General features: G+C 39.1%; 1 protein-coding gene across 2 annotated transcripts in view; it reads right to left on the minus strand.

Moving 5' to 3' along the window:
• The window catches only part of bbs4 (Bardet-Biedl syndrome 4), a 58,038-nt gene extending 31,184 nt beyond the window's left edge, over positions 1 to 26,854 (minus strand). Inside the window, exons 1-7 of one of the 2 annotated variants that reach the window (XM_039773446.1) lie at positions 26,776 to 26,854; positions 15,312 to 15,363; positions 10,702 to 10,781; positions 5,966 to 6,029; positions 5,218 to 5,329; positions 412 to 481; positions 236 to 289 (exon numbers count right to left, since the gene is read on the minus strand). In XM_039773446.1, the coding sequence (XP_039629380.1) occupies positions 236 to 289; positions 412 to 481; positions 5,218 to 5,329; positions 5,966 to 6,029; positions 10,702 to 10,781; positions 15,312 to 15,363; positions 26,776 to 26,808 (465 nt within the window). In that variant the 5' untranslated portion in view covers positions 26,809 to 26,854. Of the gene's footprint in view, positions 1 to 235; positions 290 to 411; positions 482 to 5,217; positions 5,330 to 5,965; positions 6,030 to 10,701; positions 10,782 to 15,311; positions 15,364 to 26,775 lie in introns of those variants that run through there. The other variant, XM_039773447.1, reaches the window with a different exon arrangement.
• Between the last annotated feature and the right edge of the window lie 1,127 nt (positions 26,855 to 27,981).

The raw sequence follows: 27,981 nt of genomic DNA on the forward strand, positions 1-27,981 counted from the left end.
TTATCTTAACTTGCAGCTTGTACATAGAGCTGTGTGGGCGGGCGACAGCTTGAGTATATGTGACAATGGACTATCGCCCCATTAGAGTTCGATGCTACCGAGATAAACTCCAGGTTCCCAAAATGCTTACATTTATCAGGATCAGTAAAGGGACAGATATTTAATATAAAACAAATTATAAGTGACAATAAAATTAATGAATGAAAATAGGAACTTGGAAAAAATGTATACTTACATTTTTAAAATCTTTTAGATGCATATAGCACACTCCAAGGTTGTGGCAGATTTCCTGCAATATATAAATGTATTTTATGTACTGTACATTCAACACACAGATTTGTTTTTAACATTTGTAAGATTTGCATACAAAAAGAGACAACTTGTAAATAAAAACAAAAGTGCTAAACATACCCAGTCCTGATTCAATTTTGCTGCGTCATTGTAAACCTCAATTGCAGCTTTATGTTTTCCAAGCAAAAACCTATTAATGAAAAGGTGAGTAAATAAACACATTCCTACTTAAGACTTTCACTTGTCTGAATATTTTTATTTGCCTGATGTTCTACTATTATATACTTTTAAAAAGGCAAAAAACATATTATCCTGAGGAAGCCCACTAACATTTATTCTTTCTTTCTCTCTCTCTCTTACTTTTGCTCTTTTAATTATTCTTTGATTTCCTGTAATAGACTTAACGATTTTTGGGTTTATTTTCTATCTTGTGCTTGATGATATGGGAATAGGCATTGCCTGTCTGCATACTGTATTACTCTATGTTTGCGCAAAATATTAATATATAAAATTTCTTTTTTCATGTTAGGATATAGCAGGTTGGATAATGGATGAATGGATGTTAAAATCCATATTGAATGCTTTTAAGCGTTAACAGCACAACTAAGAATTACGAATACACACAACCCTAGTTCAACCACAGTCTGACATTACCAGTTTGACATTGGTGAAGGTGGTACAAAATACTGCCAACACAGAACTGCACTCTCTTCAGGACATACCATATGGAATACAATACTTCCTGCACAACCACTTTTCTCATTCCTCACTATTGGCAAACGGTACAGGGCCATTAGCACTCGCACCAGTAGATTTCACTGTTCCTACCCCCAAGGTTGCTGAACACTGAATTAAAAGAACAAATATACTGTAACATAACAAACAGTGTGTTCATATATATCTCTATATCTATATATATCTATACATCTATCTATTGAGATATATAGATATATATATATATATATATATATATATATATATATATATATATATATATATATATATATATACAGTATATTTATTTTTTTTTTAATTTGTAAATGAACATAAAAATTGTATATGCAGGTGCCCTGTGCAGGGATTATTCCTGCCTTAATCCCTAGACCTGCTGGGATAGGCTCCAGCTCCCCTGCAACCCTACTCAGGATAACATGCTTTGGTGGATGGATCAATAGATAGATGGATGGATGGATGGATGGATGGATGTTGCAAGCGATCTAATGCATACTTTTTTGAATTGATTTATCAATCCATATGTATTATATTATTGTCAAATGTCCTGACAAGACATACAAATATGAAATTAATTGTAGTATATAGACATGACAGTAAACCTGACTTGTAAATATGGCTTGCATGCTAGTACATTTATAGTATGTTATCATCATAACACTGTCTTATTCAGCAGCAAATCATTTTTACTGTATGCCATTTAGCTTCAAATGATAGCTCTGATATTGTTGCTTTGGAAAAGAAAATTCTACTTTTTGTTGCAATCATCAACAGCAGGAGATAAACAAATTCACAGTGCCAGTATGATTAAACAGAAATCAGTCCCTAAACAGTGTATAATGCAGTTTTTGCTTTTTTATCCTATTTGTATACCCCTCTCTGTATGCAACTATATGCACCTTCAATAATATCTAGAAAATACGTAGAATGCATGGCTCAAGAATATTTTGTTTCAAGCCATTAATTGCATTGTAATGTCAGACAAAAACACTGACTAAATTTTACGCAGCCAGCTGCAGGTATGACTTGAAGGAAGTTACATTCTTCTTACACTTGCCCTATGTCAAATGTCCATGTTGAAACCATTGTAGCAGCTGCAACCTAACTCCACCGTCCACGGCCATGTAATTCATGTAAGCCTGAAGTGATGCATGCCTCAAAATTAAACTTGTAAATCTGTGGAAAAAGCACACCCCTACATTTAACACTATTCCAAATACCTAAAATTAGAATCACATGCATTTGATCAGGTGCAAATGATAAGATCATCATTACAGAAGGCGAGCTAGATACTCTCTCTGCAGACAGACACACTGCAGATGGTTGTCCCCAAAAGGTTATTAAAGACCTGGATCTTAGTTTTTATCAGGACGCTCGCAAGCCCAGACACTCAGACTCCTCACTCAGTCTCTTGAGAGCCCCGATCACAGCCTCCATCAATTCCACAAAGATCACAGCATCGTTAGCAAAGTCAAGATCAGTGAATATTTCTTCACCAACAGATTCCCCATAGCCGCTGGGCCCTATGACCTTGTCCAACACCAAGTCCATGCAAGCACTGAGCAGAGAAGGAGCAAGAACACACCCTTGACAAACTCCAGAATCAAATGGGAAAAACAGAGAGGTTCTGTCTCTACTCTGCACAGCACTCACAGCACCAGTGTACAAGCTGGCCATGTTATCCAGCAACTTAGGAGGGACCCTGCAAAGTTTCAGAATGTCCCACTGGGCAGCTAATCAACAACTGAGTTGAACGCTTTACAAAAATCGACAAAGGCTGCAAAGAAACTCTACCAATATTTGCATTTGTGCTCAATGACAACCCTTAGTGTCAGGATGTGGTCGATGAGAGACTTCTTAGGTGTAAAACCCAAGTGTTCCAATCGCTGGTAGGTGAGCAAGTGATCACAGATCCTATTGAGGATGACCTTAGCAAAGACTTTACCCAACACTGAGAGAAAGGTTATTCCCTTAATAATTGCCACAATCCAGGCAATCATCCTTAACTTTCCAGATAAGGGACAACAAGTCCCATTTTCCAGTCAGTTGGGATGACGCCAGTCTCCCAAATGGAAGCAAAGATTGCTTGCAATGCCAGGAGGACAGCCTTACCACCAGCCTAGAGAAGTTAGCTACCCTCAGCTGGTTCACCACCTGTGCAATCACAGTGAGACTGGGTGGTTCACAGCTAATTGGAGGATAGCCTCAAGAACCGTGGACCCAGAGATGTTCAGCGTCCTAACCAGAGGATCAGTTTTAAAAAGCTGCTCAAAGTAACCAGCCCAGCAGGTCACAATTGCAGCATCATCCATAAGGACCATTCCATCACACACCCTGACTGCGACTCTCTGAGGAACAGATTTGGATGTGCATAATGACTTGATTCCTCTGTAAGCAGGATGAGGGTCACTAGACCATAGATGGTCTGTCACTTGCTCACAGATTCCTGTAACAAACACCTTTTTATCTGCCCTCAGAGCCCTTGCAACCATCCTTCTCAGTTCCCGATACAGAGCAGAGTTGCCATCAAGCCATGTGCTGCCACTCCTCTTGATGATATCCAGGGTGCCCTGCAAGATAAAACTTCTCCTTTTGTGAACTCTGGCAACACCAACACAACCCCCACTTCTGTAGACCCTGTAGTTTTGTAAGAACCTCCAGCATCTGCCCAGAAGGAGGTGACTGATCTCCTTCGCTGCACCACCAGTATTGGAGTACCAAGTCCAATGATGTGGCTCAGGGCGCTGGAACCAGGCTCCCTCGATCTGCATCCTCAGACCATTTGTAAAGTCATGGAACATGGAACCACTTTCACCATGGTTGCCAGATGCACATGGACCGAGACAATCCTCATTGTCCGCCCTGTCAGTGCCAATGGTCACAATGAAATCACCCATCACAATAAGAGTGTCACCTCGCGGACACCCATCAACCACTGATCGTAGTTACTAATAAAATGTCTCCCTCATCGACTCAGAGCATACACTGAGACAACAGACAAAGCAGCCAGAGAGGGTCTTAATCTGAGTCTCATAATACACTTGTTGAAAGGAGTGACATTGGACACCATCGGAAGGAGCTGATCTGCTACAGCAACAGCTCCTCCCAAAGTATGACAGCCAATAGAGCGACCAGACCAATACAAGGTGTACCCACCTACAGACGCCTGGCCAGTCCTAGGTCTGCACAACTCAGAGGGTTGCCACTGAAATGTGGAGTTTACGAAGCTCCTCTGACAGCAGATCATCATGCTGGAGAGACAAGACGTTCCATGTACCTACTTGGATGGACGGCCTCAAAATGGGATCCGAGTGCTGCCGTGCAGTGGGTGAGGCCTCAGCACCACACCAGTTCTGATCCCCAACTGTCCTGACCCCATTCGCTCTCTGACAGTTTTGACTCTTCTGAGGACAAGGCTCCTGAGGGCTTTTCCCCATGCCCCCCATGTTTGTTACTTTGGATAAATTATTGCAAGAATTGTAAGGCCTTAAAGAAAACTCTTAATTATACAAAACAGAAATGCTTGAAAATACCTGTATTAAATTTAATGGAACTAATTCTCCTTATGAGTGACATTTATATATTAGACCATTTCGTGAGGTCCTACTTAATGAGCTACGTAACAAAATTAACATTTTGTTTGAGTAAACACTTAATTGCCTCTGTGACTGTAATACCCAGATTCACAAACACACTTTGACTTGTGTTTATTTTTATGAGCCAAAGCTTTGACTCTCATCCTCTTTGAACCGGTGTTATTCCACTGCAATGATAAAAAAGGAGACTAAAGGTGTTGTCTTGTCTTGAACAATACAGTAATAACTTTCACGTGTGCATGGTTTGTATTAAATGAAGAATCAAGACTTGAATAAAGCACATTTACAGTGTAAATATAAATAAATGTGATCATGCTGCCATATATTAGCACACTTCCCCTTACAACACTTTGTTTGATTATGTCTGTCCCCCAACATCTTATGCAAACCACCAGCCTATGCAGATGTTGCTAGAGGCAGAGCTTCGAACAAGTGAGTGGTTACCTCTAATAAAGAGAGGCTTGGTATCCAACTCAAAATTAATACTGGGCTATAACAGCTACTGCATTAGTTTGAGTTTGCTTAAGAAAAAAAAAAATCTATGAAATATAAACCTGAATAATATTAGATAGCAAATAACAAACAAAATTCTACTCACAGAGATCTTGCAACTTGCTTTAGATTGTCAGAGCTTTGAGGGTTTAGAATAGCACATGTCTGAAATAGCTCCAATGACTCTTGTATCTTGCCTTCAAGACGAAATATAAGTGCTGGAAAAAAGTGTTTAGAAGTTAATAATAATTAAGATATGTGCAAAAAAATGCAGTTTCTGTGAAGAAATACACTAAATAAATTCACCTTGTTTGAAATAAAACATGCTACTGCATCACAGCTTCAGAATCCTAAGTTAGAATGCAGGCTTGGGCTCTGCCTGTGCTGAGATTGTATGTTGGTAGCTTTGTCAGAGTGGGTTCTACTCCCATATCTCAAAGATGTGTGGTTGATGGGAGGAGAGGAGTGTGAGAGAGTGAGTGTGTGTGTGTGTGTGTGCTGGGTGAGGGGTGTGTGTGTGAGAATGTACGCCAATGAGCTGGCTCCCTGTACAGAATTAGTTATAGCCTTGGACCCAAAGCTGCTAGGACAGGCACCTGCTCCTAAATCTTAACTGGAAAAACAGGTGAGACAATAAATGGATGAAGGGAGAATGAGAAAAAAGTATTTTCTTCAGAAAAAATGAGACCTAGGATTTGTCAAAAGCCTCTTGATGCTACTTTGCATGTCGGTCTTATTATATCAAACAGTATAAATACAGGCAGTGTCACTGAATGAACAGTAAATCAATTCAAGTATTGCAGATATGTGGATCACTGCTATGTGAAGTAACTTTAACATTCTTGAGTGCTTACCTTGTACATACACTGCATATTCACATGTCCCCTGAGCTTCCTGAAGCTGTTCTTTAATAATAGCCTGAAAAAAAGGTAGTACCATTAACTGGACAAGTTATGAAGAATCTGCATTTCACAGAGCAGCCGGCTTGTTTTCCACTTAATCAGCATAAAAAATAATCTAATAATATACTGCATCTCAAAAGGTTACAAAGAAACTAAGATTTCAGAGAGGGGAGCTATCTCATTGGTAAAGGTCACTTGTGAAACAAGAAAAGTGAGACGTTTTACAGAGTTTTTGTATGAGACAACAGGGAGAAACTGCTCATATGTACAAAAAGCTAAGTAAACCTTCAACAAAGTAGAAGAAGGTAATCAAACAGTATAAAGTAAAGGCATTGAGAAAGGCTCAGTATTGTAAAACAGTAAATAGTGATTATACAATACAAGAGGAGAAAGTTTCATTTCAGAATTAATATTCCTAAAAAATCATTTAACAATGAGCTGCTCTTCTGCCTTCTCTGAGAATGTTTTATTTTTTTCTTTATTTAAAAAATATTAAGTATGGACTGTAGAGATACAAATGTGAAGTCTGATATGTCTTTCACTGTGAACATAAAGCTCACTTTTTGTTTGTGATATTTTATGCATATTTTAAATCAGCTTCCTAAATCTTATGTATCATATGATATATTTCAATTACAAAAAGACAACGTATATAGGAACTATACAGCTGCCTTTGATGGTGCTTCTTTTTCACACCTACATATGTAACACAATTTACATGAATTCATTCTTGTGTAGGAGGGTTTAAAGAAAAATCTCTCTTATGTACAATGAAACCTAATAAAATATTCTGTTTTAATTACAGTTGTGCTTGAAAGTTTGTGAACCCTTTAGAATTTTCTATATTTCTGCATAAATATGACCTAAAACATCATCAGATTTTCACTCAAGTCCTAAAAGCAGATAAAGAGAAACCAGTTAAACAAATGAGACAAAAATATTATACTTGGTCATTTATTTATTGAGGAAAAAGATCGAATATTAGATATTTGTGAGTGGCAAAAGTATGTGAACCTCTAGGATTAGCAATTAGTTCGAAGGAGAAAAGAACAGGGATCTATCAAAGTCTGCTCTTCACAACACATGTTTGTGGAAGTGTATCAAGGCACGAACAAAGGAGATTTCTGAGGACCTCAGAAAAAGAGTTGTTGATGCTCATCAGGCTGGAAAAGGTTACAAAATCATCTCTAAAGAGTTTGGACTCCACCAATCCACAGTCAGACAGATTGTGTACAAATGGAGGAAATTGAAGACCATTGTTACCCTCCCCAGGAGTGGTCGACCAACAAAGATCACTCCAAGAGCAAGGTGTGTAATAGTCAGTGAGGTCACAAAGGACCCCAGGGTAACTTTTAAGCAACTGAAGGCCTCTCTCACATTGGCTAATGTTCATGTTCATGAGCCCACCATCAGGAGAACACTGAACAACAATGGTGTGCATGGCAGGGTTGTAAGGAGAAAGCCACTGCTCTCCAAAAAACAATTGCTGCTCGTCTGCATTTTGATAAAGATCACCTGGACAAACCAAAAGGCTATTGGAAGAATGTTTTGTGGACGGATGAGACCAAAATAGAACTTTTTGGTTTAAATGAAAAGCGTTATGTTTGGAGAAAGGAAAACACTGCATTCCAGCATAAGAACCTTATCCCATCTGTGAAACATGGTGGTGGTAGTATCACGGTTTGGGCCTGTTTTGCTGCATCTGGGCCAGAACGGCTTGCCTTCATTGATGGAACAATGAATTCTGAATTATATCAGAGAATTCTAAAGGAAAATGTCAGGACATCTGTCCATGAACTAAATCTCAAGAGAAGGTGGGTCATGCAGCAAGACAGCGACCCTAAGCACACAAGTCATTCTACCAAAGAATGGTTAAAGAAGAATAAATTTTATGTTTTGGAATGGCCAAGTCAAAGTCCTGACCTTAATGCAATCGAAATGTTGTGGAAGGACATGAAGCGAGCAGTTAATGTGAGGAAACCCACCAACATCCCAGAGTTGAAGCTGTTCTGTACGGAGGAATGGGCTAAAATTCCTACAAGCCGGTGTGCAGGAATGATCAAAAGTTACCGGAAATGTTTAGCTGCAGTTATTGCTGCAAAGGGGGGTCACACCAGATACTGAAAGCAAAGGTTCACATAGTTTTGCCACTCACAAATATGTAATATTCAATCGTTTTCCTTAATAAATAATTGACCAAGTATAATGTTTTTGTCTCATTTGTTTAACTGGTTTCTCTTTATCTACTTTTAGGACTTGAGTGAAAATCTGATGATGTTTTAGGTCATATTTATGCAGAAATATAGAAAATTCTAAAGGGTTCACAAACTTTCAAGCACAACTGTATTTATATATTAGTACCCTTCAAACATATTCAGACATTTAACCAGTTCTCTGATTTTAATTAATGAAAAAGCCTACACTGAAACACTTTTATATCAAAGCATTGAAACTAAAAAAATACTGTTTTTAATGTTATATTCTTTAACGTTAAAGTAAATCTTAAGAAACAATGATGTTTGCATAATTGTAGCCTCCTTAGTGTTGTTTACCCCCCAAAAAATGAGCCAAAGGCAATGAATTTTTTTAACAACAAAAATGTTATGTGCAACAGAAACATGTCAAAACCAAAACTTCAGCATAATCACAGTATAAAAGGTATATCTAGTGTCCACCACCGCACTGATTCAGATTTCGTCCTTCAAGTGACGTGTTGAAACAGAAACCAAAGCACATAGGCACTGTTTGAGCAGATGCTGAAAGACTTTTTCTAATAGTGTTTCTGTTTCTTGCACATGACAGAGTAGAATGTTAGTGCCGGACCATCACGATAGTACAGACTATACCTGCCATCCCACTTGGGCCCTCTACCAGTGTAAAGCAGCGGTTCTTAAGCTCAGTCCTGGTGGCCTCCTGTGGCTGCAGGTTTTTGCTTCAGCCCATTCTTCTTTTACTCGGAGTCCTACCTTAATTAACAAAGCCATCATTTCCAAGTTTCTCTTTTTTACAACCATCTGGAAATTGCAAACTGGTTATGCTGTACTTTATTAAACAAAACAGGAATTTATATGTGTTAGATAGGCAAGAATGAATTCTTTCAAAGGTTTAAATTCATTATTATTATTAATGTTCTTGTTATTTAGACAATTATTTACCAATAAGCACACAAGTGAGTAACACTGAAGTAGTCGCTCCTTTCAGAATCATCTGTGCTGCTGTCTGTTCTGACCATCATTGTCGGTATTCAGATACAATTAACAAAGGACACTCCACCAAAAAGGTGGAATAAAAGTAAGTAAAAAAACAAAATAAGCAATTAAGGATACAGGAAAAAAAAATACAAGTATGTGTTATTTTTTGACATATGTAAATCTGACACTACTGCACTTTTCTAAATGCAACATAAAAAGAAAAAAAAAACCTGTCAGCTAATTAAACAATGAGACCAATTTCAGACAACAATGACTGACTGATTGAAAAGTTGGCTGGAACAAAAACCTGCAGCCACCGGGGACCTTCAGGACTAAACGTTGAAAACCACTGGTGTAAAGTATCGAGTTAAAAATGTACCTAGAGCTCACTTTGCACAGCATTTGTAACATACAAGACTTTCATCTATACTTATGTCACAATCCAAATACTGTACACACCTTCTGTAAATTTGTGATGTTAGTGTGATACACACCCCACAGTTTGTACAGTTTCAGTGTTGGGTTAGTGGCTTTGTCATAGTCATCATTATTAGTAAAATGAAGGCGTTTCATAAGGAATATGAAAACAGCACTCACTCGTGACTTTGCCAAAAAAATGGGTGTCTGCAACAACTGGCTTGTGGACCAGTACCATCTCTGCACTGGTTTACCAACAATGCCCTGCAGTATCAGGAGACTGAAAAACAATGACAGGCTGCCAGTGACTGCAACAAGCAAATAGTTTACCGTGACTTTTCTGACACTGCTCAGAATAACATTTTCTCCACCAGACTATCATTGACAAATCAAAAATAGTCCAGATAAACACGATCAACAGACATCTTTAGACCAGTGCTACCTGTAAATTGGCAACAGTGAGATGCAGGATTGTAAGCAGTAGCATGAAGTCAACACCAAACACAAGCAAACATCACTGAAACCTGGCATGTCAGAATCTACCACTTAGGGGTCAGTTTCACTGTCCATTTCAATGTCTGATGACACTTCACATGGTCATCTCTGTCAGTTGACACGACAACAGTTCAGCCAGATGTTATTCCATCTGTTAGATGAAGACAGAACGCTCTCCCGAGTTATTTGGGCCTTGCACTGTAAAGTGGATGATAACACAAAACCGCAAGCCTGACTCAAGCTTAACTGTATTAGCATTGAATTCCAAGCCCAAATCACACACCTTAATGCCAAGGATGTTAATACTTTGCTGAACATTTTGCCATTATTACACCTTCACATTTTTTAAGTATGTATAAGTTTGCAAGCTGTTCAGTGCTAATTCTCATAAAAATTGACTGTTGTGAAATTATGCATAAGGGAAGCACCAATAGAAAATAGCAAAAATATTTGCTTTAAAGCTGAGTTTTTGCCTTTTTTTTTCCTTCATAAACTACCGTTTTTTTTTTTTAATTTACTATAAAGGGACATCTTATCCAGTTGTCATACAGTTTGTACATTCTTATATGGCAAATAGTTAACTACCTTACAGGTTTCATAATCTTTCTGGATATAGTGAAGATGAATCAACCAGTTCCTTCTTTCCAAAATTGGTAACTCTTGCACTGCAGGAAAAATAAGAAAGACATGAAACTGTCAACATAATGACACTACCAATACACTATAATTTGTGCAATGAAAATTACTTGTTTAAAATGTTTTTTCTGCTACAATAATTACTTTATACACTTCCCTCATATTGCAACTTCATTTCTAAATAATTTTACAAATGATCTTCATCATTTATTTTTCTAAGATTTGTTTAAATTTCTTTTAACTAAATGTCAAGTTGCACAAAGCAGTTTGTTTTCATCAAGGGTTGCTTTCTTGTGTGCCTGAGTGAATTTCAGACGGTCGGTGTAATACTAAGTATGTTACTCTGATAAAATGCTGTAAAGGCACAAATATAAGTCTGTTTAAACAACTCATATTATAGAGTACTGTACTTCTGTAGTTTGGATATTTTAAACCAGATGTGCTCAAATTTCATTTTCCATGAGGACACAGTGGCTGTAACCAAATTCAAAAATAGCAACCAAAACTTTTGGTTTTGTAACATGCCAAATAATTAGATATCCCAAACCTTGTACCTGCGGTTGTTCTACTGTGTTATATATTCCATCCAGCATACACTATTCTAGAAAAATCAACAGAATGACCTGGCAAAGATTAGAACCCCTAAATCCTTCATCTCTTCACTTTCTCCACATTTCATAAATGGAGGAAGCACTGCTTTCATAAAAAAAAAAATCAACTTAATGAAAAAAAAACTTTCTAAAAGTAGACTCCAATTTAATAAAAGTCACAGTGGCAGGAAGCATTTTTCTAAATTTCAACGACAAGTCACATTATTATTCATTTTGAAATAACAGACAGCGAGCTACAGAAGAGAAGTGCAACTAAGGAGCACAGTGGCAAACCCAGAGTATCAACTGGGCTTTAGAGAGCCTGCTAGGGAGAAGAGTGCTGGGAAGGACAGCTCAGAGATAAACATTTACTTTTCAGAAAGAAGTGGGCTCCATGGAGAAGACAGGTTACACCTTTGTTTAAATTCAACTTCTAGCCGAGTCTCCATTACAGTTCATGCCCACTAAAAATGTTTGTGCAGTTTTATAGGTTACTAGCAGAATACCCGCGCTTTGCAGCGGAGAAGTAGTGTTTTAAAGAAGGTACGAAAAAGAAAAGGAAAAATTTTAAAAATAACGTAACATGATTGTTAATGTAATTGTTTTGTCATTGATATGAGTGTTGTTCTCATATCTATCTATCTATGTTGTTCTCATATCTATCTATATATATATCTCTATCTATCTATATATATATATATCTCTATCTATATATATATATAGCAAAATACCCGCGCTTGGCAGCGGAGAAGTAGTGTGTTAAAGAAGGACAGAGAAAGAAAAGGAAACATTTTAAAAATAACGTAACATGATTGTTAATGTAATTGTTTTGTCATTGATATGAGTGTTGTTCTCATATCTATCTATCTATGTTGTTCTCATATCTATCTATATATATATCTCTATCTATCTATATATATATCTCTATCTATCTATATATATATCTCTATCTATATATATATATATAGCAAAATATCCGCGCTTGGCAGCGGAGAAGTAGTGTGTTAAAGAAGGACAGAGAAAGAAAAGGAAACATTTTGAAAATAACGTAACATGATTGTCAATGTAATTGTTTTGTCACTGTTATGAGTGTCGCTGTGATATATATATATAGCAAAATACCCGCGCTTCGCAGCGATGTCATGTGTTAAAGAAGTTATGAAAAGAAAAGGAAACATTTTAAAAATAATGTAACATGATTGTCAAAGTAATTGTTTTGTGTATTTGGTGGCAGCGTCACAAAGTTGTTTTCGGTAGCTGCATCAGAAAATGTACCACGACGCCTGACACGCCTCCTTTTTACTGTTTTCTCACAGCTTGGATTGCTGCTGTCATATATACACACACACACACACACACACATACACATACATATATATATAATATACATATATATATACACATACATATCTTCATATCTACATATCTATATACATATCTACACACACAAATTATATATATGTGTGTATGTATGTATGTATGTATGTATGTGTGTGTGTGTGTGTATATATATAATCTAGATAGGGGTGTGTGTGTGTGTATATGTATATATATATATATATATATATATATATATATATATATATATATATATATACATACATATATATACACATACATATACTTGTGTGTATGTTTGTATGTGTCTATATGTGTGTGTATAGCTTTGGTCACTGAGTGCAAGGGAAAAATAATGAAATATAGTCTATAAGTTATTAAACAGTAAAACATTAACGTTTTAAGAAGTACAGGTACATTGAGCACTACTGGAGTGGTTTGGGTAAACTACATTTTAAAGACTGTGTAACACAACAGGTAAGTAACTAACAGCAGCTAAAATGTATATGGATCATCTCTCGGTAGTAGATCCCTTTTGAAAGGCGCTACACGGCGGCTGTGGTATAGAAATTACATTTTCTATGTGAACGTTCAAATTTGTGCCTCTGGTAATGTGCCTTACCGGCAATTAAAGAAAATTATTTTTGTGTCCTCTGCCGTGTTAAGAGAGAAAGGCTTTGGTTTGGGATAAAAGGAAAAAAGGTGTAAAGAAAGGAAAGTTGCCTTTTTTTTTATATAGTAGAGAGATGTGTTCGCTGACGTTATAATCGCCTTTTGGGGACAGTCGGTGTGGGTCTTGTGTAGACTGGTGAGACGTCCCCGCCATTAATCGGCTGTGATGGCACTGTGAGTCCTCCACTCGTATGCGTGTGTTCATAATCCGAGCTGAGGACCTGATAATCGTATACGTGCAAAAGAAAGTGTGAATCGCCTTAATATTATTTTGCCGTGGTGTAGAAAAGGGGTCCCGTGTTTGCACTTGTCTGGGCTATAGCTCAGGGGGCGGATGAAAAAAATTAAAAGTGCTCACTTTGACTTAAGGCAGAAGCGCAGTCAGCGTCTCAAAGGCGGCACAGCTATGCACGCGCTGGCTGCTCGACTTTTGCTGGGCAGGAGACCCCTTTTGTACACACGTTCATGATATCAAAAGTCTCAGCTCTTTGGAGGTAATTCATATATTATATATATAGTAAAATACCCGCGCCGAGCGGAGAAGTAGTGTGTTAAAGAAGTAATGAAAAAGAAAAGGAAACATTTTAATAATAACGTAACATGATTGACATTGTCATGAGTGTTGCTATCATATATATTCCTGCCTAAATAAGTCACCCTCGCTCGCTCTTACTTTTTACCGTTCATTTAATCATGGCTAGTGGCGGAAAAATTATAAAATGGAAGGAGGATGGCTTTACCAAAACAATTATTGATGGCGAATCGATTATTCATAAAGCTTGAATTGGTGATCTGTTTTTCTGTGTTAACCTCATATTTTTCATACTTCTTCTCAAACTAAGGTGGTGCGAGGGTAAAATGAATCGGGATGCGCTGATCAATGTAATCGGTGTACCAGGAAATCATGCATTGACAAAAGCTCCCTTTGCTTGTAATGCAAAGTGTGATTAAATGCATTATTTTTCAACGCGTTATGGAGCACATGCATCGAAGCTTCTCAGCTGTGCTTGTGCTAAGAAAAGGAAAGATTTTAAAAATAGCGTAACACGCTTGTCAATGTGACCTTTTGTAAGTAGTGCCTGGAGGATTCAGTGTGTTGAAACTCTAGAGACAGCGTGTGTATTAACTTGAGGTAAATGGGAGGGGAGATGATGACGTGACTCCCCCACCCGCCTTAACTGTCAATCCCCCACAAACACAGTCTCTCGAATTTGCATAAGCACACCCTTCACCTACAATTTTAACTTAGTTACAAAGTGATCAAAACTCTCGTTTATATCCTGCATCCTCTGATTAAACTTGTATCCCGCATTACCTGTGGGCATGTGAAACGCCAGCGGTAGCCTGTCTATGAACTTAATTTAAAGTTTAGGTTTACACCTTGCTTTCTTTCCAAGGTAGCAGCACTCATGAATATGGTAGTATATGCCACTCGCTCGCTTCTTATTGTTTCGCTGCCTTCTCAATTATATAATGCATGTTTTCTTAAGCGCTTTTTGTAGGTCTTCCTGGTTTTCTACGCACTTCGTTGACAGTCAGTTCACGTGATTACGTAGGAGGCGTGATGATGTCACACGAAACTCCGCCCCCTACGTCTTTGCAGCTCTACTCCATTACAGTTAATGGAGAAAAATACCTTCCAGTTATGACCATTAGGCGTAGAATTTCGAAATGAAACCTGTCCAACTTTTGTAAGTAAGCTGTAAGGAATGAGCCTGCCAAATTTCAGCCTTCTACCTACACGGGAAGTTGGAGAATTAGTGATGAGTGAGTGAGTGAGTGAGTGAGGGCTTTGCCTTTTATTAGTATAGATTCTTATTGTCAAATGCACCAAATCCTGCTGAAAGTCTGATTCATTTAATCTTTACAAGTGGTTGTATGGTTTGTCACAACTACCCATAATTCACTACAAACAAATAATGAAGAATACTTAAACATTAAAACAATTTTTAAACATACCTTTTTTTGATCGTGGTTTCTTATAATCAATAGAAACTGGAAGCTGAAGACTCTAAAGAAAACAATAATTACAATTAGCTATCTTATAAACACTAACTTAACATCACTGATTGTTCACAAAGACATTAGAGTCCAGTAAAGTCTACCCAGTGAAAAACCTATTATTTACCAAAACATAGAGGAATGAACATGTTTTTTTTCTAGTTCTGTCATTTCTTACATATAATTTTCATTAACAATCAGAAGCAAGAGTTTGCTGCTCTAGGTCACGTCAGAGCAGATGATGTCAAATACGAGCCTCATTACAATAAAGTCACCAGACAATCTCTGAATATTGGCATTACCTACAGTGAATTTCTATAATCAGAAGTATTAAATAGGAGTGTCCACTTAGTGTGGATAAAAGAAAAAATAAAACAAAAACAAACAAAAAAAAGAGTGTTTTTCACCTTGTCAGCCTCTTACCAGGATTATATAGGCTGCATTATTTCAAGAGCTGACTGGACACTTGGACTACATTTAAAAGACTGGCTGCTGCAGAACAGATCCCTGCAGTGAGTGGCTTCAAAATTCACACTTAAACGATGAGTTCAATATTTTTCAAGTCAATGTTATTTCTTCACAATAATTGTATACATTACTTATAAATTTGTGTTCTAAAGTGCAGTATTTTATTATAAATTTTTACAATAGGGCGGCACGGTGGCGCAGTGGTAGCGCTGCTGCCTCGCAGTTAGGAGACTCGGGTTCGCTTCCCGGGTCCTCCCTGCGTGGAGTTTGCATGTTCTCCCCGTGTCTGCGTGAGTTTCCTCTGGGCGCTCCGGTTTCCTCCCACAATCCAAAGACATGCAGGTTAGGTGGATTGGCGATTCTAAATTGGCCCTAGTGTGTGCTTGGTGTGTTTGTGTGTGTTCTGTGGTGGGTTGGCACCCTGCCCAGGATTGGTTCCTGCCTTGTGCCCTGTGTTGGCTGAGATTGGCTCCAGCAGACCCCCGTGACCCTGTATTCGGATTCAGCAGGTTAGAAAATGAATGGATGGATGGATTTTTACAATACTTTGTTCTTGCTGCTTACAATGAATGAGGTTTAAGGGTACACAATTCCGCAGGTAAATGAAGAAGTCAAAACTTAACCAAAAGTGTTACTGAGCACGGATCCACATCTTGAGATTATACTCAAATTACAAAACAGCACATCCCTGTTATTTTAAGAAGGTAAAAAAGAAAACTGTTTTTGTGAGATTCAGCCATTTTGACCAGCTGTGTGTTCCAGTTTGCCAACTATCCTGTTCATCTTCCTTCGGGTGGATTCACCTTGAAAGGATATCACCAAGCACCCCTCCTTATTGATATTACTGAATGCTGATGCCCAGATGTGAACCGTTTATCACACCTGGAAGTGCTGCCGGAACTCGGTGATCAAACACCTGGAGATTTATAAAATTTATAAATCCAGGTGATTTATAAAAGGAGCCAGCAACCACCACTCATCGGCCAGGTGAAGGAGGACAAGGTTGTTAGGGAGAAGTGGTGGTGCCAAGGAAGAGGAAAGTGCTTGTGCTGTACTGGTGGTTACTGATGTTTGGGACTGTGCTGTGGCTGGGGGGGATTACGGGGAAGATGTGCCCTCCAGCTGAAGAGAAATAAAAGTCTTTTTATTTTACACGTGCCTCCCGTGTCCAATCTGTGTCGGGTCAGGCGCTATATAGCACTTATCTTACACTCTGTGCTGTAGACAACTAGACAATAACAACTGAACAAGGCACAATTATGGTCACTTTCATTCTTTCATTTATATGAAAAGTTATTTCTTTATGTCGTAAAGACTGCCTACTGCCACTACAGCTTCTTGAACTTTCATGTGCCAGCCTGCCCATTCAAATTTCACTGTATTTTGCTACTTGCATTGCAAGCATATGAGGGGAAGAAAAAAAAAAAAGTTTCAGCTAATAACTTGTTCACAGTATAATCACCCCCACAAAAAGGGATAGACAATGCCATGCAGTATTTTTTTATCCCATTTCTAATTGTGCTCACTTCATCCCCGGCTACCCCACCAACGAAACCACCCCAGGGAAAGGGAGAAAAGAGTGCAACTACAAAAGAAAAAACGAATGAAACTGTGGCTTGGCAGGTTTGGTGGGGAGAGGGGCTGAATTAATCAAAATTAGAAACAGGATAAATAGTCTTACAAGGATGTGTCGATCATTTCAGTGGCATCACAGGGAAAAAGGGCAGATTGTACCATGAACAAGTCTCCTGTCCTCACGCGCGGGTGACAGCCCCTTGCAACTTTCAAGTGGCAGAGAAACACTGGTTTAGGTGTATGTGTCTCTATGACTCTGTGCCCTGGGCTGCCAGCAAAGGGATTGTATCCACCCACGTAACCAGCACTGGAAGAAGCTGGTATGAAAATGCACGTATATATTTCGTTTATTCTACACATGAAATACAAGACAAAAGCAACAACAAGAAAATAAATAAACCTTTCTAGGGCAGGAGAAGACAGATGAATTGCAGCACAGAAAACCAAACTATTGTACAAAATGTAAGCTTCCCCTGTGTCTAGTGGTAAACGAAATTGTTCCAAGGACTGGCAAGAAAAAAATCAAAACAAACTGTTTACTTGTTGCTTTACAGTGACAAAAAGTGTTTGTGTGTATTTCTATAAAATTAAAAAATATAACTGCAACTTTAATACTTGTTTTGAGAGATTGTTTAGGTGCAAGAGACTAAATGTTTCCAAAAAGGGACACAATGTTTTCAAATAGAGGGACACCTGGTGCCAAACAGCAGACAGATTCGGGTACAAAAGAAACTTAATTGTAGAGTTGTGCATCATAAAATGTCTTGGTTATGAACCCTGTAATCCTGCTTTATTTAGTTGATATTGGTGTGAACAAAATCATAAACAGTAAATGCTTTATTTTAAAAATCTGAAGTGTTGTGCTTGATACTCTTTATCCAGTTGCAGCTCCTTTATTATCATAAATGAGTAATAGCCATTTATTTTTGGGTATGTTATTTAGGGGCAATAATTCCTGAAACCCCTTAGTGCATAAACTTAGATTAATTTGTAAAGGTTTTGTTTCCACTTTAACATTTAAGAGTCTGTTTCTGATGATTGTTACCAAAATAATCATTTAGAGTTTCGGTAAGGCAACATAACATGCCAAAGTCCAAGGGGTACACAAGTTCTGTAGGCACTGTATGTGCATCACTGCATACAAAGGTGTATTCATGCAAAGAAAGATAGAAAATAAGCTTTAGAGTCTAATTAAGTACACTCTTAGTATGAAATCAGACAAAGTAGAAGGAAGAAGACCAGATGAGTGTCTGTTCAAGATTCACTGAGCTACAGAAAATAAACAAAACAGACCACCTGGGTAAAGAGAGGCTCAGCAGGTGAAAAAGGCTAAGGAGGAGACAGAGAAGGAATGGTATCAACCAGGGAGGGAGCAAGACAAACACAAGTATAAGGAGACCAACAAGGGGGAAACAGGAAAGTGGTAAGGGCACAGGCTTTGGAGAAGGTGTAAGAATAACTGGAGGAAAAAGAGAGATGGGAAGAGAGTGATTTTTAGATTAAAGATGAGCAAAGTGTGGTTTTGAGTGAACGTTATATAATCAAGAAGAGATGAAAGGAGCACTTTGAAAAGCAGTTGAATAAAGAAAACCCAAGGGGATGGAGTTCCAAATGAAGGGCTAGTGCCAAGAATAAGGAGACACTGATAAGAATGAAGAATGGAAAGGCAACATTATTGGATGAAATACCAGTGGAAGTCTGGAAAAGTTTAGGAGAAGAAGCAGATGATCTTTGAACAGGAGAAAATACCAGAAGAGAGGAGGATAATGTGATTGTGCCCATTTATAAGAAGAAGAAAGATATTCATATTTATTGTGAAAACTATAGAGGACTAAAGCTTATCTCACACATGATAAAAATCTGGAAGAGGGCTATAGAGAGAATTTTTAAGAAATAGACCACCACTGGGGAGGAGCAGTTTGGTTTCATGTCAGGCAGAGAAACAACTGACTCAGTGTTTGCAGTCATAGAGAGCTCATAGAGAAGCCCAGAGAAAAACAGAAAGGCTTGCATAAGGTGTTTATTGATTTGAAGAAGGCTTATGATAGGGTGTCACATGAAAATAGCCAGAGGGGCATGACAGAGTAGGTGGCACCAGAGAAACACGTGCCGATTTTACGGGATATGTACAAGGAAATGAGAACCCTAGTTGGAAGCAGCATCGGGTAACGCAAGATCCTAGTTACAGTAGGCCTACACCAGGGATCGTTTATAAGCCCTTACCTCTTTGATCTGGTTGTGTATTTGCTGACTTGTGAGATAAAAGACCAATCCCCCCCCAGATGTATGCTATTTGGTGATGACGCTGTCTTGTGTAGCACCAGAAGGGAGGAAAAGAAGAGGAAGGGCACCAGAAGTCGGTGAAGATAAACAGGAAGAAAACAGAGCTCCATCCATCCCTTTTCTGATGCTTACCCAGCTCCAGATTGCAGGGGCAGCATTCTAAGCAAAGATGCCCAGACATCCCTTTTGCCCATCACATTCTCCATGGGGACTCCCAGGCCAGTAGTGAGATAAATTCTCTCCAATGTATCCTGGGTCCATCTTGAGCTCCGTTCCCACTTGGACACTGCCCAAAACACCTCTGCAGAGAAACATCCAGGAGGCATCCTAATCAGATGCCTCAGCCACCTCAACTGTGTGTTGGAGTGGCACCTTTGTTTGAGCTCCTCCTGAATGTCTGCACTCCTCACCCTATCTCTACGGTTGAGCCCAGATACTCTGTGAAGGAAACTCCGTTCTAACACTTTTATTACGTGTTTGAGTTCTTTCCATCATTACTCACAGCTTGTGATCATAGGTGAAAGCAGGAACATAGATTGACCAGTAAATCGAGAGCTTCACCTTTCACCTCAGCTCCCTCTTCACCACAACTGACCAATTCAATGTCCACATTACTGTGGATTCTGCTCCAATCTCCCCGTTCATTTCCTGCTTCCTGTTCCCCTAACTCATGAACAAGATCCAGAGATACTTAAACTACTCTACTTGAGGAAGGGCCCCTTCTCCAATACAGAGAGGGCACTCCGCTCTTTTCCGGCCATGAACCATGAGCTCGGACTTAGAGGTGCTGATTGTTATCTCAACCTTTCACACTCGCCTGTAAACCACCTCAGTGCGGTCACAGACCGATGAAGGCAGTAGGAGCAAACAAAGATGTAATCCTGAGACCACATACCTGGACACGTTCTAGACAAGAAGGCATATTATTTGAGGTTTAATGATGATCTGGATTCAGAAGTTAGCCTGTAGAGAGAGCTATTGAAAATATATAATAATAAACACCTAGGATCAGTGGTAGTCCAAGATGGAGAATTGGATGTAGAGATACCCCACACAACAAAGTGTGGATGGAACAATTGGAAAAAGATATTAATAGAATTGTGTGTTCAAAGAATCTAGAAGTTGTTTAAAGGTAAGGCTTTTAAGACAGTAGTGTAACAAATGATGATGTATGAAGATGAGACATGGCCAGTAAAGGGAGTGCAGGAGAAAAAGCTGGATGTGCAGGAAATGAGAATGTTGAGATGGATTTGCAGAGTTACAAAAAAAGGACAGAACAAAAAATACAACCAGAGGTACAACAAAAGAATGAGAGCATCTAAGAAAGCACGGGAAGTAAGCTGAAGTAGGCTGAAGTGTTAGGGACACATGATGAGCAAAGACAATTAAAAGAAGAGCGATGGAAACGACAGTACAAGGGGAGCGAAAGCAAGGGAGGCTGACATAAAGGTGGACAGATGAAGTAAAAGAAGATCTGAAAGAAAAAGGGTCCGACTGAGGAGGAGGTGCAGGAACGAGCTGAATGCAGAACACTGATCAAACACTTTGAAACTCATTCTCCTTTTAAGAGACGAAGAGGAAAATATGATAAACTAAACATATTTTGTAAGTTGCCGTGGATAAAGCCATCTGCTAAATAAATAATCATATAATACAGTTCTATTAAATATAATCAGTTGCTCATTTGCCTTTTCAATCTAGTTTAGAACAAAACAAAGCAAATCTTCAGCATCCATTGATCCTATGGATTTTGAAATGGAACAATTATGATTTAACTGAGAAAGACTCTATAAATTCAAAGGATTTTAAAAAAGGCTCCGGGACTGAGAGACATCATAATTGCCAAGACTAGAAGGAGAGAGAAGAATGACTGCCAAAGAGAAGACAACTCGGTCTGACATTGCCACCTACAGACTGCCTGGTTTAAGAAATCAAAGACTGCAACAACCAAAGCCATAGCCACCTGAAATGAAGCTTGCTGTGTGACTGATTTGAACTGTTCAGGTTGTGTGCTTTCATATCTAACATTTACACTTGGATTCTCTTTGAAATAATTAATATACATAACTAATAATTAAAATAGTTTGAGGATTGCTTTGCTAAAGTTGTCTTCTTGTTTACTGACATTAAGCAATGACCAATGATTGTTAATAAAACAAGCTGTGTCCATTTAGGTTACATACTGTCAGGAGTCGTGATCAGCCCTTGGCTTCTGTTAGACTGTGTAGCCCTTTCAAAGGTAGCCATTAGGATACAAACGCCTGACAGGAGTAGACATTCCTGGCCTTTGCTGGGGTATTCTGAAGTGTAGCCCTTTCAGGGGAAGCAATCTGAAGACAGAGAAGTGAATGCCAGGAGGGTCGCCTTGTGAGCAGAGCGGCTTCTAGCTGCTGGTAAGGTACTGAACTTGAGGTAGCTGGCCTTGGCCACTGTTGAGATATTCTTGCTTTATAATTGAGTTTATCTGTGCTGAGTGATATGTATGACTCAAGGCTAACAGTTTAGACATTTCCAGTATTAACTTGTCCACCAATACAAAAAGAGCCTTAGAAGTTAAAGTGCCTTTCCTGGACACTTTTACACACATAACAGATTGTGTGTGCCAGGCCTACATATTAATGACAAGTTAACTCTGTGTGTAAAGGGGTCAATGTTTTATCTGACTGATAGGCAAGAGTTTGTTAGTCTTGGCAACAGCAGATCCAGCTCAGCGCCAGTCACACAAGGAGTTCCTCAGGGCTCTGTCCTCGGTCCTCTGCTTTTCTGTATTTATATGCTTCCCCTTGGCCATATTATTTATAGCTTTGGACTGGGTTATCATTTTTATGCAGATGATGCTGAACTCTATTTTAATGTTAAAAGCGAAACTTCATCAGAGCGTTCTCAGCTCACAACCTGCCTTAGTGAAATTAATACCTGGATGGAGCAGAACTCTTTAAAATTAAACTGCAACAACTGAACTCCTGCAAATTGGGACTAAAATGCAACTTAATAAAATGAGCTCCTTCCCAGTCACTGTTGGCGGTGATCTCATCAGACCTGCCTCTGCTGCAAAGAATCTTGGTGTCATTTTTGATTCCTCCCTTTCTTATTCCACCCACATAAATCACATTAAGAAAACTTTCTTACTTCACCTCCGTAACATATCACGTGTTCGCTCCTTCCTCTCCTTTTCTAACGCTGAGAAACTTGTCCATGCTTTTATCACATCCTGCATTGATTATTATAACTCGCTGCTGGCAGGCGCCCCTTCTAATCTTATATCACAGCTCCGGCTTATTCAAAACTCGGCTGCAAGAGTCCTAACTCGAACCAGCAGCAGCGAGCACATCACACCCATCCTGCTCGGTCTTCACTGGCTCCCTGTGTCTTACAGAATCGAATATAAATCCTACAAAGCCTTAAACGACCTCGCGCCAAACTACATCAGTGACCTTCTCCATCACTATGTGCCTGTCTGCCCACTAAGGTCCTCTGATTCTGGCAATCTTGTTGTGCCCCACACTAATCTACACTCCATGGATGACAGCAGGGCCTTCAGCTGTATAGCGAGCGCCCAGACTCTGGAATGACCTACTGAAATTAATTACAGGTGCCGGTCATAAAATTAGAATATCATGACAAAGTTGATTTATTTCAGTAATTCCATTCAAAAAGTGAAACTTGTGTATTAGATTCATTCATTACACACAGACTGATGTATTTCAAATGTTTATTTCTTTAAATCTTGATGACTATAACTGACAACTAATGAAAGTCCCAAATTCAGTATCTCGGAAAATTAGAATATTGTGAAAAGGTTCAATATTGAAGACATCTGGTGCCACACTCTAATCAGCTAATTAACTCAAAACACCTGTAAAAGCCTTTAAATGATCTCTGTCTAGTTCTGTAGGCTACACAATCATGGGGAAGACTGCTGACTTGACAGTTGTCCAAAAGACGACCATTGACACCTTGCACAAGGAGGGCAAGACACAAAAGGTCATTGCTAAAGAGGCTGGCTGTTCACAGAGCTCTGTGTCCAAGCACATTAATAGAGAGGCGAAGGGAAGGACAAGATGTCGTAGAAAAGTGTACAAGCAATATGGATAACCACACCCTGGAGAGGATTGTGAAACAAAACCCATTCAAAACTGTGGGGGAGATTCACGAAGAGTGGACTGCAGCTGGAGTCAGTGCTTCAAGAACCACCACGCACAGACGTATGCAAGACATGGATTTCAGCTGTCGCATTCCTTGTGTCAAGCTAAAGACAAAACTGCTGCTGAGTGGTCCAAAGTTATGTTCTCTGATGAAAGTAAATTTTGCATTTCCTTTGGAAATCAAGGTCCCAGAGTCTGGAGGAAGAGAGGAGAGGCACAGAATCCACGTTGCTTGAGGTCCAGTGTAAAGTCTCCACAGTCAGTGATGGTTTGGGGTGCCATGTCATCTGCTGGTGTTGGTCCAATGTGTTTTCTGAGGTCCAAGGTCAACGCAGCCGTCTACCAGGAAGTTTTAGAGCACTTCATGCTTCCTGCTGCTGACAAACTTTATGGAGATACAGATTTTATTTTCCAACAGGACCTGGCACCTGCACACAGTGCCAAAGCTACTAGTACCTGGTTTAAGGACCATGGTATCCCTGTTCTTGATTGGCCAGCAAACTCGCCTAACCTTAACCCCATAGAAAATCTATGGGGTATTGTGAAGAGGAAGATGCAATACGCCAGACCCAACAATTCAGAAGAGCTGAAGGCCACTATCAGAGCAACATGGGCTCTCATAACATCTGAGCAGTGCCACAGACTAATCGACTCCATGCCACGCTGCATTGCTGCAGTAATTCAGGCCAAAGGAGCCCCAACTAAATATTTAGTGCTGTACATGCTCATACTTTTCATGTTCATACCTTTCAGTTGGCCAACATTTCTAAAAATCCTTTTTTTGCATTGGTCTTAATTGATATTCTAATTTTCCGAGATACTGAATTTGGGACTTTCATTAGTTGTCAGTTATAATCATCAAAATGAAAAGAAATAAACATTTGAAATACATCGGTCTGTGTGTAATGAATGAATCTAATACACAAGTTTCACTTTTTGAATGGAATTACTGAAATAAATCAACTTTGTCATGATATTCTAATTTTATGACCGGCACCTGTAGATCAGCTGACTCCGTGAATTCTTTTGAAAAACAACTCAAAACTCATCTGTTCAGGAAGTCTTTTAGCTCTACTTGACTTCATTCCCCTTCTCTCAGTTTACCTCTCTGTCAAGATGCTCATGTAACCTGTGTGTGTGTGTGTGTGTGTGTGCGCGCTAAACCATCAATTCTGTTGTCTGTTAGGGTTTTTCTCTGAATTTACTATCTTACTCTTCTTGCCACTGTCATGTTCTAGATTAAAAGAGTTTAAAGGTCATGCAGGAAACGGGCAATCTAACTTCAAGTGGACCGAAAGGTATGTGTTTGCTCCAGCTGGAAAAGAAGCCTGTGTGTTTCGTGTGCACTTATCAGCGATGAAGGAGTACAAGTGAAGAAGGCACTTCGACACTTCCTTGCACTGGGATCCGATGTTCGAGCTCTAGCCTTGTGCTTTCAGTATTAATGTACTACTCCATTTCGAGCTTACATTGAACAATAAAGCACTGCTACATTGGATATTAGCAAAGAAGAAAAGACGGTTATCGAATTACAATTAATTATAGTTGGAACTAAAAATTCTGAGAACACAATGTATGGCCCCTTGACTACTAGCATCATTATAATAATCTGTCCCTGATTCAGAACTAAATGAAGAGCCCTGCGCTACATTGTACTCTTTAATTTAGAAAGACTTTCCAACTTGACGTGCTTTGCACAAGTCTCACTGCAGGTGACGGTTAGACGTACAAATGTAAAGCACATGCGGCCATAATGTTGAGTCTGCGCCCCACGACTTTGTCTGCCACAAGACCGCATTACATTAAGGCTTCGTTAATCGGATTACAGAAGAGGTCATAACCAGATTAAAGTCTCTTTTCCTTATTGACACTACAAGCTACAACTGTAGTAGTTTCCTTACAACTTCTTGAAGAAACACAAAACATACATTTTTAAATGTTTCTAAGACTTCCATAAATAGCCTGCTTGTTTTGTGTATTATAACCCGGACAGCTGCTAATGGCTGTGGATTTATTTAGACTTCAGACTTGCACAAAATATACAAATAGACACCTTTTTAAGATAAACCATGTTGTCTGTGGAAAGCAGACTTTTTTTAATCCTAAAAAAATGGAGGGGCTAAGGCACTAAAGGATGCAATAATGCTGGATACTATTCAGACTTTATCAACTTTACTTTTAAAAAATCATGAAAGGGGCAACACCTTTAAGGACTAATTAATGACATTAACTACGCATCACATAATTAACTAGTATACCCTGTTTGAAGTTCAAATAAAACAAAACAATATAAATTAATATATGCAGTATGCATGCAGTAAGAATGAATCTCAGATTGAATTGCGTTTCATACATAAACTAAATTAAAACTTGTATGCCCATCCATTTACCGAAGCAACCCTATTTCTGCACCATTTACTCTAGACGACCCTCGAACACCAACACCGGTCCAACTGCGAGTTTGGAGCCCGTTAACACGCACGTTTATGCCGGCCTAATGTGGATAAGGCCCTTAAGCTGAAAATTACTCCGGGGTGCTGACACATCTCTGACCGTCAAGCGAAAAGATCACTTGGCCTCGGGGATTAATACCGCGTATCAAATAAGATCAACCACTGTACGGGTATGAGCGAGACTCGGGAGTAAGCGGCACTAAACACTACGCCACCGTGCCATTCTAAGAAGAAGTTAGGAGTTAAAAACAATATGGCTTAAGGTTGCTTGCTTAAAGGACATGTCAAGTTTTCAATTTTTTAATTACTAAAAAAAATACCAAAAGCAGTTAAACCTTTTTAAGTTCGTATTTACATTTTAAAAAGTGAACCGTGCCAGTAAAACCAATGCAGGCTAAAATCCATTTCTCACTTTCTTCAGAAAACGACCCTTATTTACAGCTTTTTGTCAACCTGCAGGCGCTCGTGACTCCTTGTACCTCACACAAACAAACGTACCGTTTCTCGTGCAGCCGCCTCCTCCTCCGCCATGTTTAGTCAGCAACAGGAAGTTGACGGTTTCCAAGGTTACAGCGCCCCGGAATCACATCCTCGACGGGGCTCTCGAGGTTCCTGCGCTTGTTGTGGTCGCCGCCCGATTTGACAGAATATAAAAGTTTGGGTGGGCTCCGGCTCATCTGTGACCTTGCTCAGGATGGCCAGGCTAGGAAGATGGATGGTAATAAGGCGTATATTGAACTTGTAAAGCGTCACGTATACATGTAAGAATTAAACGTAAAATATCGCATCCTCAAATTTAAGCGCTTACTAATTCTGTTTATTTATTTATTTGAAGTGTTTTATGTCTTCAGAACCTCTGGACTAATACACGTAATAAATGGGCTCTTGTTACTTTACAACCACTGGGAAAATGGTTTAAATATGTGTTGTGCTGTAGATGCTTGAAGTCATTCCTCTCAGAAGTGATGCGCCAGGACGCGTTGCGCGGCGAAAACAATTGGGTGGGCAAGCCGCAAGTCTGCACCTCAGACAAGTTAATCACTCATTAAAAGCACATTATAAATATAGTGAGCGATTGGTTATCGGTTAGTATGAATAAGCGGACAAAAAAGACCGAATTAATTAAATTAGCTTTAGGAATTTATCAAAACAAGTTTATACCAGAGAAATGAACAGCAAGAAATTTAATATGTTATGTATGCAGGTGTACAGACAGATTAGGCTACAACAACTTCCATTATGTAACAGCTTACAAAGGCTGCACTATTGCGTGTCCACATTTTGCTGACACCTTAATCCAATCTTTATCTACTGTACACGTTGGAGATGCAGTTGGTTCCATTTCTATTGTTTTTATCAGTTGGAGCACAGGCAGGTGAAGTGACTTGCTCAGGGTCACACCGTGTCAGCAGCATGATTTGAACCTTCAACCTCAGGGTTTGAGTATGGCAGAGCAGTAATACTGCCTAGAGCATGCAATGCATACAAACTGAGCAATTGTACAAGTTAGTGAGGCCCCCAATCGATCGATGACAACTGAAAAGGAGTGACAAACTGCAGCAAGTGACACTGGAGAGACCGTGCAGACAACAACCTGCCCAGGTGCTTCACCAGTCACAGCTCTGTGGGAGAATGACAAAGACTATAAGCCACTTTTGGAAAAAAAACAAAACAAAACATACATGAAATCTTGGCTGCTGCTTG

This window comes from Polypterus senegalus, chromosome 12, assembly GCF_016835505.1.
Source record: "Polypterus senegalus isolate Bchr_013 chromosome 12, ASM1683550v1, whole genome shotgun sequence".
Lineage (NCBI taxonomy): Eukaryota > Metazoa > Chordata > Cladistia > Polypteriformes > Polypteridae > Polypterus > Polypterus senegalus.